At 34.3% G+C, this 14,986-nt stretch overlaps 1 protein-coding gene across 1 annotated transcript; it reads right to left on the bottom strand.

Annotated features, from left to right (window-relative positions):
- Positions 1-3,898: 3,898 nt before the first annotated feature.
- On the bottom strand, positions 3,899-5,164 carry LOC17874559 (40S ribosomal protein S27-2). Its single transcript, XM_023778620.1, has 4 exons — positions 5,055-5,164; positions 4,693-4,794; positions 4,300-4,328; positions 3,899-4,195 (listed from the first exon to the last, which is right to left on the bottom strand). The coding sequence occupies exons 1-4, from the start codon at positions 5,055-5,057 to the stop codon at positions 4,069-4,071; spliced, it is 261 nt and encodes an 86-aa protein (XP_023634388.1). The 5' UTR covers positions 5,058-5,164; the 3' UTR covers positions 3,899-4,068.
- Positions 5,165-14,986: the final 9,822 nt, after the last annotated feature.

The following is a 14,986-nucleotide window of genomic DNA, read 5'->3' as shown; positions in this document are numbered from 1 at the left end:
AGATTCATGAAGAGTGTTTAGAAGTGTGGAGAAAGACTTAGTTGAAATTTTGTCCCAAATGGGCTAAGAACTATGAAACATTGCATTGAACGACTAAATGGCTTGCCTAGTGTTTTTTTGGGTTAGAATATGTAAGAATACAATAAATTTTATTGGTTACAAGTACTAGAGATTCATGAAAAGTGTTTAGAAGTGTGGAGAAATACTTGTTTAAATTTTGTCTCAAATTGGCTAAGAACTCCGAAACATTGCGTTGAACCACTAAATAGCTTGTCTAGTGTTGTTTGGCATTAAATTAAGTTACAATACAATTAATTTGATTGATTACAAGTGCTAGAGATGCATGAAAAGTTTTTAGAAGTGTGGAGAAAGACTTGTTGAAATTTGGTCCCAAATAGGCTAAGATCTCCGAAATATTGCGTTGAACTACTAAATGGCTTGTGTAGTGTTGTTTGGGGTTAGTATAACTTAGAATACAATGAATTTGATTGATTACAAGTGCTAGAGATGCATGAAGAGTGTTTAGAAGTGTGCCGAAAGACTTGTTGAAATTTTGTCCCAAATGGGCTAAGAACTATGAAACATTGCGTTGAACAACTAAATGGCTTGCTTAGTGTTTTTTTGGGTTAGAATATGTTAGAATACAATAAATTTTATTGGTTAAAAGTACTAGAGATTCATGAAGAGTGTTTAGAAGTGTTGAGAAATAATTGTTTAAATTTTATCTCAAATGGGCTAAGAACTCCGAAACATTACGTTGAACCACTATATGGCTTGTCTAGTGTTGTTTTGGATTAAAATAAGTTAGAATACAAATAATTTGATTCATTACAAGTGATAGAAATGCATGAAGAGTGTTTAGAAGTGTGAGAAAGACTTGTTGAAATTTTGTCCCAAATGGGCTAAGAACTCTGAAACATTAAGTTGAACCAATAAATGGCTTGTCAAGTGTTTTTTTGGGTTAGAATAAGTTAGAATACAATGAATTTGATTGATTAAAAATGCTAGAGATTCATGAAGAGTGTTTAGAAGTGTGGAGAAAGACTTGTTGAAATTTTGTCTTAGATGGGCTAAGAACTCCGTAACATTACGTTGAACCACTATATGGCTTGTCTAGTGTTAGTTGGGGTTAAAATAAGTTATAATACAATGAATTTGATTGATTACAAGTGCTGGAGATGCATGAAGAGTGTTTAATAGTATCGAGAAAGACTTGTTGAAATTTGGACCCAAATAGGCTAAGAACTCAGAAGCATTGCGTTGAACCACTAAATGGCTCTTCTAGTGTTGTTTTGGGTTAGAATATTTTAGAATACTATAAATTTGATTGATTACAAGTGTTAGAGATGCATGAAGAGTGTTTAGAAGTGTGGAGAAAGACTTGTTGAAATTTGGTCCCAAATGGTCTAAGAACCCACAAACATTTCTTCACAAACGGTTACAACTTGAAAACTAGGAACAACTTGTGCTATTTGGCGGCTACACATGTGCAATTTGGCGGCTACACGTGTGCAATTTGGCGGCTACACATGCGCTGTTTGGACGGTCCATGTGACACACTTGTTTTTCTTGTTTGGGGAAAAGTTTTTTTAAATCAAATTTAATTTTTTTCGCCATTCATGTGGTTGGGTCGAGTTAAATTATAGCTTAATTGATATCTTGATAGTTTTCCCAAGTTGTACCTTTCAACATAGTTGTAATTAGGTTATTATCACAACCTTAAATACAAACCAATTGTACTTTTAAAAAAATCAGTTGTACTTTAATAAAAACCAAGTATACATAGTCAAACAATGCAAATTGACTCATAAACACAACATAAAACCAACTAACACAAAGAGTTCACCTTAAATTGGCAAACAAGCAACTCTAATCCTTCTATTTCTTTGTCTTAATAGGACTTATAATGACTACAATAATCCTCTTATCATTCGTTCTTAAACTATGCTTATCTTGATCATGTTGAGCATCTGCTGCAACTTCTTTTTTTCCTTTTACTTCTCTTTTTTCCGCCTGCTCATCATTTTGGCTTGCCTTTTCTCTAGCTACCACGTTCTTATCTCCATTTTATAATGTTGGATTTTATTCTTTATGATAGCTTAGGTTCTTTGTAAGCGTCACTCCTATTCTTGCACAAACCAAACAACAAAACCGATAAACCTTCCACTCGGTTTCCTACAAAACATCTTCACTTATACCAAGTTTTCCCAAGTTATACTTTTTTTTTAATTCAAGAATTCCATAGTTAAGAGTTAACTAGTTAAACCAAGTTTTTCTGAGTTATACTTTTTGATTCATGAATTTCTTAGTAAAAAAAATATTTAGTTATACCAAGTCGTACAGTTGAATCCCTATAATTTCACTATGAATTTGACTTTGTTTCTTCATAATCATCTCCATGAATCTCAACTTCTTCTATGATTTCATATGCTGGATCTCATTCTTAACCGAAGCTTGCGTTCTTTGTACGCACCATTCGTCAAAAGCCCAAACGAGTAACACTTCCACTCGGATTGCAAGGAAAGATTGAAAAGAAGAAATCAATTTTGACTTGCACAAAGTCGGGAGGACTTAGGTTATTCTTGGTTGTACTCAGATTTAGAGATTATTCTCCTAGCTTGTGATTTTGAAACTATCGTTGTGGAGTTGGAGATAGTAGAAAGAGATCTGAATTGAATTAGTTTTTGGGTTTAGGTGGATATAAAGGTGGTTGGATATGTAATTTCTAATTTTTCTTAAGGCCTCGAGTATTTACTCAGATTTTCGAATTTAGAAAAAGAACAAAAGAAATTATATTTTTGGTCAATGACATATGGGAATAGAGATTTTGGTCAAATGAGACAAGATAATTTGGTCAGGTGAATAGATAGAAGGAAGAGCTTTCTTGTATAGTTGTCGAAGGCCTAAGGAGAAATGGTTCAAAAAACTTTATCGGTTAAGAATGTAAAAGTTGAAGCTTTGAACAAAATGTAAATATGGCCGAGTTGGTCTAAGTAGGCATGACCACGGTTACAGTTCATGTGGTTATGGTTAATTAACCACGGTTAACGGTTACGGTTATATATGGTTTTGGTTAATTATGGATACGATTAATTAGTTACAGTTATTTGATGAATATTAGAGACAAAATCTTATATTTTTAACTTTTATAATAATTATAAAATAATATTTACTTTACAAGTAAAAAATATACGTGATTCAAATATTTTTAGTGCATTTGTTAAATCTGGGTTTAAAATTATAAATAGTTTAGTATGAAATGTTTTGATTACTTACGAGTTCAACTTGTTTTATAACTTTTAATAAGGTGAAAATCTTGTCCAAACATTCGATGTGTATTTTAATTGTATATAGTTATAGTTATAATTTAAATGTACGGTTAACCGGTTTATCACGGTTACGGTTAATTAACAATTACATATAGTATTTATTTTAACCGTAACTAGTTTTACTTATACGGATAACGGATATAATTTTTAACCTTTTTATACGGTTACGATCTAGTTACGATCTACAAACGATCCAATTAAGATTAAAAATACTGTTAAGGTTAGCTTTTGATCATGCCTAGGACTAAGGTACCTATTAAGGTTCTGGTCTGCAACGGCGTTGGTTCAAATTCCCACTGTCAACAACAATTCTTTTTAACATTTTCTCAAGTTTCTTTTTTATATAAATTTGGACAACCACGCAAGTGAACTGTGTATTTAACTTCAAACAATTACCGTAAGCTATTTTCATATCTTGAGATGCTATGATTCGGTAACGTACAGCAAAGCCCAAAAGAGACAATGGAACTATGTAACTTCAAACAGTTAATGTAAGCTTTTCTCACATTATTTACTTGTGCAAAACAACGGCTTTGGGAGCTTATAGCGTGCAACATTCAATCCTCCGAGGCTCCAACACGATTTAATTCTTCAAACAATTAACATAAAATCCAAAACTTTTTATAGATCCAGATATCAAGAGTAACTAGATAACTCCAAACACCAACAAGCATTCATAACAACCAAAAAGAAAGAAAAAAAGAAAGCAGCCATGGTTTTTATTTGATGATTGCTTCACTCAATCTCCCTTTCTCCTGAAAGAGCATCCTTCGGTGAGCCTCGCCTTTCCTCCGGTAGGCTGGCACAGGATTGTCTGGCAGTTTCCGCATACCACAACTGTCTGCGAGTGACTGAAAACGGTGGTGCTGCAATACCGAAAAACAGAACAAATAAGCTTTGTGTTTTTCATTATTTATGTAATGTAAAAGGGAAAAAAGACTGAAAACAAGAAACAGTTTCCGGAGCTTACATGTTGAAGCAGCCTTGGCACTTCACATCCTACATTAAGGTAAACAACAGAAGAAACATATATCAATCAGAAACCATTGAGAGTAGAGAAACTTCAGACAAGTAAACGAGAATTGGACTGAAATTGAAATAGACAATACAAAAAAAAGAGGGATTCTAAAGCAGCAAAAGGATTTGAAAGACAACAAGCACATAGGCAAATATTTAACAACAACAATCACAGAGCAGCAAAAGCCTAAAACACCAAACTACAAATTTTAACAGAGAGATTTGGTTATTTAATCTCAAAAAGTTGTCACACTAGAGAGCCTCAGAAACAAAAATGAAAACCTCAAAATTCTAATCATAGAGATTTGGTATCAAAAGAATGAGAAAGGTATCAAAGTATGGTTACCATGAAAAAGGAGTTTGGAGACTGAACAAGACGCTTGAGCTTGTGCTTCCTCTTCTCAAGCTCAGCTGGTGGGTTAAGCAGATCGATATCGTTCTGAAGAACCTGTTCCACATCAAAAGATTCCCAGCAAATCAATCAAAATGAGAAAACGACACTTCTAGTCAGCTAATTCCGCATTCGTACACACCGATTCAACCTTACGTTATAGAAGAAGAGATCAAACGAGAAATTTACACAAAAATGGAGAGAAGCATTAACTCTTTTGTGACTCCGAAATTTTTCACAAAAAGGATTCATATAAGTTCATCAACAACATTAAATCAAGGCATGTAATGGCGAGAATCAAGAGCGAGAGAACTAACCATCTTCGCAAGAATCTCAAGAGACGACGGCGAGAGATAGCAGCAACGGCAACACAATAGGCGAGATAGATCGCTAGGGTTCCTAACTTGCTACTTTATCCTTTATATGTAAACACGATATCTTTAACCTTTTCCAAACCTTCTTACTGACCTAGAGAGTTACGTTCTCTTTTCCTTTTCTTTTCTTTTTTTTAATATTTTTTTTATTAATATAAATAAATAAATAAAAAAGCCATCATTTTCGTACGTAATAGAAAATTAATAAAGTAATGTATTGATGTTGTTGACAAAAAAAAAAGTAACTTATAGTAAAATATTTTAGGGTCATATTTGATTCACAAATTAGTTAATAAACTTTTTGAAATCGCATCATACCGAGAACCTCACATTTTTTCCTATAGGTTGACACAGAACATTCTAGCATCACATACCACCATAGTCTTCGAGTAACTGAAAACAGTTATGCTGCAATATGTTTATTTATCTTTGTAAACCTTTAATAAATGAACATATTATTTTTCAGATCTTACACGTTGAAGTAGCCTTCATAGTTCACATGCTACAACCAAATATGCAACAATCAAAATCTATAAAAAGAGAGAGAGTAGTAGATCATTTACAAACATAGAGATTTTAAAAAAAAAAATCAAACTCTAAACTTATAATTATTCTAATCATAGAGATTTTGGTTTCTATAGGTTCTAATGAAGAAAAAATGTTATACAAATTAATCATTACAATGAAATAGGAATTGGGAGACTGCACAAGATGCTTGAGCTTATGCTTCCTCTTCTCAAGCTGAGCAGGAAGGTTAACCAGATCAATATCATTTTGAAGAACATGTTCCATATCAAAAAAATATATATACTTAACAACTCAATTAAATGACAAGCCACACTTCTAATTTAGCTACTACCCTCATTTTAAAACCCTATAACCAGCCCTACGTGATGGAAGAAGACAACTAAAAGTTTGAATATTGGATTTAAACCAAATGATATAACTAAAATTAAAACAATGTATGGAAGTGATAAATATTTATCTATCTTAACATTTTTGAAGTATATTTTCGTGACCACTTTTTGGTAATCGATTTTCCAAAAAACTAGTGATTAAAACACTATTAGTCACAAATCATTATAGTTGTCTCAGTTAAATAGTATCACGGTCGGTTCAAAATCAAAATGTACAACCCGAGATAAAAAAAAACCGGATCCTGATTAATTATGTTATTCGAAAAAAACCCACAAGCATTGCTTGAAAGTAGTAAATCGCTTGTCTAGTGTTGTCTGGTGTCATCTTTTATAACATTTTGAAGTAAATTTTTTGGCCACTATTGTTAAAATATTTAAGACAACAATTACCCTCTATTAATCTTAATTAGCGTTTCTTCATTAAGGTTAGTGTGGTAATTAGTTCAAAACGGGTCGGTTACTTTTTTCAGTTAAGAATCTAATTGCATTAATCGGATCCAATGTTGCGAGAAGCCATCGACTGCCCTTAACATATTGTTAATTTATGTTGACAAAAAGGTTAAATATGTCATTAATATAATCAACCGGTTTGTTAAAAAAACAGGTATTTACTCAAACGCAATAACCGGCCAATTTATAACTTCCTTTTCCATTTGATCATCTCACTTCTCGTTTGCATACGAAAACGTCAAAGAATAATCAAGGAAATATCATAAATAATAAACAAAATATTACTACCCAAAAATCAAAACTTCATCCTCTTAATTTAGGCGTATCTTCGTCCCTCCACAATTGTGGCAATCAATATTCATATATGATCAAAGATGAAAAAGAACAATAATTTCCACCATGTATATATTTGGAATATCCCTCTGTTGAAGATCTCAAATTGTCATTTCAAAGATCTTAAGAATATACTAAACTTCATCCCCACGCCCATTACGATTCTAGGTTTAAGTCGTCGTCTTTTCTCCCCAACACTATATATACCAAAATCATAGACACCACATACTCACCTCACTCAAATATCCCAAAAGCAATAACCCTTTTCAAAAAGCTTTTTATCATGGCTACTATGTTTGCATACCTCAGGGACATACGTCCTTACAAGACAGCTTGAAGAGTCTAAGTTAAGGTGCTACACTCTTGGCGCCAATACTCCAACATGACTGGAGAGACATTCGAGTTGATCTTCTCTGACGACAAGGTTAGTGCAATTCAACTCATGTATGTATGAAAATGTTAATAACAGCCATTATCAACTTTTAATGTCTCATTTTCTTTTTTCCTAGGGTGTCAATATACATGCTACAATAAAGAAGGACTTGGTTAATCGTTATGTGACGAATCTAACAATTGGTCAATGGAGGTTCGTCGAGAATTTCCAGCTAACACATGCTACTGGTCAAATCCGTACAACCAACCATCTCTACAAGATGGGTTTCATAAACGGTACCGTCGCGACTGTAAGTGCAAGAGCCACACGGATTGATCTAGATCAGAACAGTAAAACAGGGTTTTTCCCTAAACAATTTTCTAATCTCTCAAAGCTCTCTTTCTAAGATATACACACAATCTTAGAAAACTTTCAAAGAAACCCTTTGCACTCTCTAAGCTCTTAACTATCTTTTCTCTCAAGTTAAAGCTTAATGCTAGATTCTCTTTCTCTTAATAAGTTGAGCTTTTCTTAAGCCCCAGCTTCCTATTTATAGAACTAGGACATCTCCATACAACAGAAAATTCTCATTCTACTTCTAAATAGGTTTAAGGATCATTTCCTTTTTCTTTATGGATTAGGAAATTATCCAACTCTTCTTGTTTTACTTTTATCTCTATAAAAGTAAAGTCTTCATGCTTCTGGACACTTCTTCTTTGTCTTGTGTCCATGTATAACCGCCTTTCATCACTTTCCTCATTTGTTGTTCTGTTTTTGCTAAGACTTCTAAACTAGTCTCTGAACTAGTACACTCTGTTGTTCAGACTGCATCTTCAATCTCCCCCGTTTTAACCTAGTAGTTCTCAAGCACCTGGTCACTTAATCTTGTAAGTAGGTCTAAACATAAGTTTTCAAATTCTGGAACTGTCTTGAAAGTCTGAAACCCTAAAACGGAAGCAAATTGCACAAGTCACATTGAAACTCCCCAGTAATAAAAAAAAAAACTTAAGAAACCATGCTCCCCCATAATCAAGCAACCGGAAAACCTTAGTATTACTCACTCTTCTCCCCTTGCTTGAGACAACATAGGTTAAAAACCACATCAAACTCTCTTAGTCAATGGATGATTCTGAACAACAGCAGTGAGCTTCTGAAGAACTACAGTCGTGGCAACAAAAGCCGCATATGATGCTTCTGCACTATCATCCCCATCCTAATACACTTTATCTCAACATTCTTGCAGGTTCTGAAGTAGTTGCAGGTTCTGACGCACTTGCAGGTTCTGACGCAGTTGCAGTTTCAGATGCAGAGTTCTTATCCTTCTCCTTGAGAATGATTTTAGTGATTCCTTTCCTTTCTTTAAAACTCTGAAGTTTGCTTCAGGATCTTGTCATATGATGTGAACTCATATTACCAAAGTAACTTGAATCAAAATTATGATGCTTCTTTCTCTCACACGTCATACTACATCGATACCCAAATCCTGATTTATTTCCTGACACACTTGATGCAGTCTGATATAGATCAGCCTTTCTCACCCATATTTAATTACGGAATCCATTCGAAGAAAATTTTCATTGTTGTTTGAGTCTTCTTACTCTTTCTCTGAAGCTGTAGCAATACGCTTTAATATGCCTATTCTTTCCACAAAAATAACAACCAAATCTCTTGGTTGTATTACTCCTTTCGGACTTGTTTTGATCTGGTACAGACACACCTTCAGCTACAAACTTGATTGGTCCTGTTTGAGATCCTCCTTGTCTAGTCTACCCCAAACCTCTGTTAGATTTTTCTGGTCTAGTAGAAATAGCCAGCTTATCCTTGTAACGCCCGTGTCTGGAAATCCGGGTAGTGTCGATCAACACTGTGGTCGGGTGTCGATCGACACTAGTGATTTTGGTTTGACGGTTTAAGTTTTAAATCGTCGGTTCAATTGAGGTTTGGTTAGGGTTTAACCCTAGGTCACGTTTAAAAGAGTAAAGCTCGTGTTTTGTTGGGAGGTGGCCGCTTTTATTCTTTTAAAAGGTTTCTAAGTTCTCTAGAGAGGTTTTGTGAGGTTTGAGAAGTGTTTTGAGGCTTGTTCCTGGTGTTTTTGTCCTTGGGAAGAGAGATCTCGTAGCTGTGGTGTTAGGAGAGTCCTTGGTTGCTGTTGTTGTGATCTGTTCGTTCTTGTTTCTGTCCTTTTGAAAGGTGAGTGCATGACTAGGCTGATCTAAGCAGTTTTGATGCATATTTTGAGTGTTTCTTCTGATTGATATTTGATTTCTGTGTTTGTATGCTTGTCTATATGCTATGGTGTCTTGGTACGAGTCTGGGGAGGTGATAGATCAGGCCTGGAGTCCTGGAGTTGGTGGATTCGTCGATGAGAAGCGGCTGGAGCGATGTTAGGGTTTCGGTGTCGCTCGACACCAAGGGAGGGTGTCGATCGACACCAACTTTCTTTCTCGCGAGGACGGTCGCGAGTGTCGAGCGACACCAGCGGATGGTGTCGATCGACACTGCACGTCAGAACGGGTCATGTTGTGTTGTTTTGCGTTGCATTGGTGGTTGATTGAGTTATACTTGAATGTGTTCATTTCTGCTTGTGTGTATAGCCAGTGGTGGGATGATTGCCTCACTAAGTATTTATGAAATACTTATGCATCTCTTCTTTGATGCAGGTAAAAGCAAAGTGTGATCCGTGGAATCATGGCGAGGAGAGGAAGATGATCTAGGCACTCATTGGTGTTTTAGAGTATTGTTGGATTTGTTAGGGTGTTAGAATAGAATTTAGAAACATGTTAGGATGATCATGTTTTGGAATAATGTTTGGTTGAACTTGTTGGTTTAATGAAATTGTTTTATTGGATTTTTTTTGGTTAAGTCTTCCGCTGGTTAATATTGTAGGTTACTTTAATGAGATTGCTTGGTTTATTTGATTTAAATTATTAGGGCCGGTTTAGCTGGTTCGAATTAATTGGGTTAATCCGGTTTGCATGTTTAAAGGAAAAAAAATGGGATGGGTTCTTTCAATCCTTCATCAATTTTATACTTCCTGGACTGATTTTATTTTTATCCTTCAACTCATTCTGCAATGACTCAACAAGTTCATCAAGACGATGCTTCTCTTTTATTAAGATCTGATTCTCCTGCCCAATCTTAATTAGCGCTTCACGCACCTTCTTGTAACATTCTATCAAATCATCTACCTGTCCTACAACAGATTCAGATTCTGAAACTTCTTTTCCTTCAGCAAGTTCTGTGATTCCCAAGAATGCTCCAAACTAATTCAGTTCTCTTACATCATCACTGTCGTCCTCCTCTGAACCATCTTCATGACCACATTCCATCTGAGTATGTCCAATACGTATTTTTTGTTATGCTTCTTTTAATACTTGACCAAGCTTTTATACCAGCAAGCCAATTAAATCATTTTCTTATACTTCTTGAGTTTTTCTTTCAAGAGAAAAAATATATGGTTTTGTCAAACCCTCCTGTTCCATCTCTGATTTTAGCATACCAACCACTTCTCCAAAGCTAAGATTTTCGGTGTTATGAGACACATTCAAAGCAGTCTTGTATGCCATGAATCTTATAGGAAGACACCTTAAAAATTTCTTTACTAATTTCTTGTCTTTGTACTTTTTCCCAAGAGTCAACGCTTCTTGTGCTAAAGAACATATCTTGGAGCTAAAATCAGAGATTGACTTATAACCTTCCATCTTTAGATTTTCAAATCTTGAAGCTAACATGTCTTTCCTTAAATTTCTCACCTTAGTGGTTCCTTCAAAGTGAGCTTGCAAGATATCCCATGCTTCTTTTGCTGTTTCACTTCCTTGAATCAGTTCAAACTCCCTTCTTCCAACATAATTGTGAATTGCTATGAGTGCCCTGGCGTTGTACTTTGATTTCTTCAATTCATCATTAGTCCAATCCTTCTCCGGCTTAGCAACTTCTACTCCTGATTCATCCATGATTTTTGGTTCTTCCCACTTTTCTAATATGGCTTTCAAAGCATACGCATCAATGCCTCTTATAACCGCCTTCATCCTTGATTTCCAAAAACTGTAGTTTCCATCACGTAATATTACGCTTGAACCTAATTCTAGTCCATGATAGCTCTCCATCTTCTCCAGAGGATCTCGCCTGTAGTAATCTTAACAAGCGCCGCTCTGCTACCAATTGTAAGTGCAAGAGCCACACGGATTGATCTAGATCAGAACAGTAAAACAGGGTTTCTCAAACTCTTCTTTGATAAATAGAAAATCTGTTTACAATGGGTTTTTCTCTAAACAATTTTCTAATCTCTCAAAGCTCTCTTTCTAAGATATACACACAATCTTAGAAAACTCTCAAAGAAACCCTTTGCACTTTCTAAGCTCTTAACTATCTTTTCTCTCAAGTTAAAGCTTAATGCTAGATTATGTTTCTCTTAATGTGCTGAGCTTTTCTTAAGCCCCAGCTCCCTATTTATAGAACTAGGACATCTCCATACAACAGGAAATTCACATTCTACTTCTAAATAGGTTTTATGATAATTTCTTTTTTCTTTATGGATTAGGAAATTATCCAACTCTTCCTGTTTTACTTTTATCCCCATAAAAGTGAAGTCTTCATGCTTCTAGACACTTCTTTTTTGTCTTGTGTCCATGTAAAACCGTCTTTCTTCACTTTCCTTATTTGTTGTTCTATTTTTGCTAAGACGTCTGAACTAGTCTCTGAACTAGTACACTCTGTTGTTCAGACTGCATCTTCAGTGACGATAAGTGAGTCTATTTCTGATTCAAACTTTTTGTCCTTGGCAAAGTTTACAAAAAATCAGAATGGTGATATGAATCCTTCCATGTTGATTGATAAGATTATAGGTTCGCTCGACGTTTGTATTTATTTCAACAATATATCTAACATTAATGTTAATAGATTAATGTTCTACTTTTGAATTTTTCAGATGTAATGGGTCAGACTGTCAGTATTTGCGAGATTGAGACCATTGAGACAAACAACAAGTCAACCCAGAAGATTGATCTTGAATTAAGGGATGAGACGTAAGGACTTTCTTCTGTATTTATATACTTTACGTATTTAAACTACATACCTAACATATTTAAACTATATGTTTTGATGTATTTTAGGGGTGAGCGTTTGTCGTGTACCTTGTGTGGGACATTTGCATCACAGGCTTATTGAGTTTGTGCAGAGCATGAAGGAGTCCTCCTCATTTGTGTCCTGCGATTTGCAAAAATCAAAACATACAACTGTTAATACTCTATTTCTTTATGAAGTCAGAATAAATAAACAATAGTACGCAAATCAGATATAATGCTTTCTATATCCTTTCAGGCATCAAAACTATCTCTAACTCATTCGATGCATCTCAACTTAACATTAATCCTCCTTTCCCCGAAGTCGATGATTTTCCTCATTCATACGTTCTAATCAACCTGAATAAGTTTCAACATTATATATTCTATCATCTATCGAACTACTCTAAATTTTCATATACAGACTTCCAAAAGATGGTCTTGCCCTCACTGTTCGTGAGAATGTTCCGTTTGGTGCCATTGTGGCGGCTGGGAAAGATGATAGCTGTCTTGAGTACCAGAGGTAAACAATTGCTGACATTCTTTGTTATTATGAGGTAATGATGTTATTTTTGTAGAGCTTGAACTTCTCCTAACTATTGTTATATACTTTATTTGCAGCGTGTTAACTAATATATTTTACTTTATAGGTTGGCAAAGCTAGAATAATGTGCACCATTTATGCTATTGATACAGATTGAGCATGGTATTATATAAGTTATGTTGTTTGTAACAAGAAAGTAACACCAATACATCCAGCAGGAAGTGCTCTCTCTTCTAACAAGAATAATCCCAAATTTTGGTGTGACATTTGCAGAATTGTTGTTACTAGAGTTGTTCCTAAGTTGTTTCTGAGTAATCGCTTTAAAACATGAAGAATAATATTTGACAACAATTCAAATATGACAACACTAAATTATGCAGGTACATGTTATATGCTAAGGAGATGGATTCTACTGTTGAGTCTAAGTGTTTGCTATTTGATACTGTTGCTGAAGATATCATTGGGATTGAAGATATTATTGGGGCGTCTGCTACTACCATCCTTGGTGGATCACTCAATGACGTAGAACACAATAATTAGATCGAACTGTTTGAGTTAGAGGATGTTTTTTGTATAATAATTATAAAGCTCAACCTTTTTATATCCAAAAATTGAAATATATGTTTTAATTATGTATTTGTAGATTGATAATCTTGATGATATTCCTGATCAACTCAAGAATCTGGTTGGGAAAACTTATCTTTTCCTTGGTGACCATTGGCAAAGAAAACATCTCGAGAGGAAAGGATTCTTATAAAGTTTCTAAGGTTTTGCAAAAAAGATGGTCTTCTTGTGGAGCTTCTTGTGGAAGAGACTCCACAAGAATTTACTGAAATGTTGAATCCTACAACTATTGTTTATGGTGAACATGTATTTTCTTTCAAGTGAACTCTCTTACATATCACTTAGATCATCTCAATTTATTTTATTATGATATGTTTAAATGTTTAATTTAAGTTTGATGTTTTCGTATTACCAGCTTCTCATAACCTACAGTCAGGATATTACTGAATCCAATACACCCTCCTCTAAGTGTTTCTATGCTGCTAATATAGATCATGGTGAACAAACATCCACTTCTAAGAAGGCCTACATCAAGAATGTTGATAAAGTTGAGAGCAAAGAAGGCTTGACCAGTCTACAGACCAAAAAACTAGATTTCGAAAATGGTGAGGAGGGAGAAACTCTTATGATACAACCTACTAAGGAAGAAACCAAGTCAAGTGAGATTGTCCAGAAGCATGTTAACGTACAAGTTGACATTAAGCCAATGAAAGTTGAAAAGAATCCATAATTCTCTCTACTTTATCACTTTATTAAAAAGACGAACATTCATCTTTCTTTATTTCTTGATCAGTTTTTAAGTTTTTTTTTGCTTTAATGCATCGAATAATGTGGCTTATACAGGTTATGTATTCTCCTTAAATTTATTGAAATAATAAGGTCTTCTTAATTTTTATTGTAATGGTAATGTTCTATACTGTTATATGGCTCTAGATTGTTATACCATCTATATGTCTAAATTAAAATTTAATAATAGGCAACCATAAGGAATAAATTTAAATCAAGTACGCGTCATTTAGTTAGAGATGGTCTCTTAATATGTGAAAAAATTTAATGAGTTGTAATCTACAAGTCAATTAGGAATTAAACTTTTTCAATATCATTGCGTGATTTTTATTAAAACAGTATAACGTAGAGAACATTATAATCGCATAAGAAGTATAGAAACTTTAGCATATGTTAAGTTTTTATGTGTTTTCTACTTTGAATTTTGTTTCTGTAAATAAATTATACAGTCTGATACCTACATTAGTACGATTTTCCATGATATACACCCTCAATATATTACCTAACAGATTTAGTTGTCTTTTATAACTTCAAACAACGCATAATCATATATACTAACTGATTCAAAGACAAACATACGGTGTGATGTATTCAATTGAGAAAAAACGTCTTCTTCACTGACTTCCAAACTGAATCCGATTGCAGAGTTCAATCTTCTCTGATATAATTTCCAATACTAAGAGAAAAACTCAAATCTCTGGCTCTAATGATGCCTTCCAAAAATATGGATAGAAAGGGACAAATTCATCTATCACTTCCATTCCAACATCCTCGAAATCCATAAGATGCAAGACAATTCAAACCCTCTGAATACAGTAATTAATAGGATTCACAACGATCTAACCAAT

The sequence above is a fragment of the Capsella rubella genome, unplaced genomic scaffold (genome assembly GCF_000375325.1).
Source record: "Capsella rubella cultivar Monte Gargano unplaced genomic scaffold, Caprub1_0 scaffold_11, whole genome shotgun sequence".
NCBI lineage: Eukaryota > Viridiplantae > Streptophyta > Magnoliopsida > Brassicales > Brassicaceae > Capsella > Capsella rubella.
This window is presented reverse-complemented; position numbering and strand designations above follow the sequence as displayed.

Coding starts and splice junctions, on each gene's coding strand:
- LOC17874559 (XM_023778620.1), bottom strand. Junction 4,329..4,692: donor CTCCAAACTCCTTTTTCATG/GTAACCATACTT, acceptor ACCTTAATGTAG/GATGTGAAGTGCCAAGGCTG. Junction 4,196..4,299: donor TGCCAAGGCTGCTTCAACAT/GTAAGCTCCGGA, acceptor TCGGTATTGCAG/CACCACCGTTTTCAGTCACT.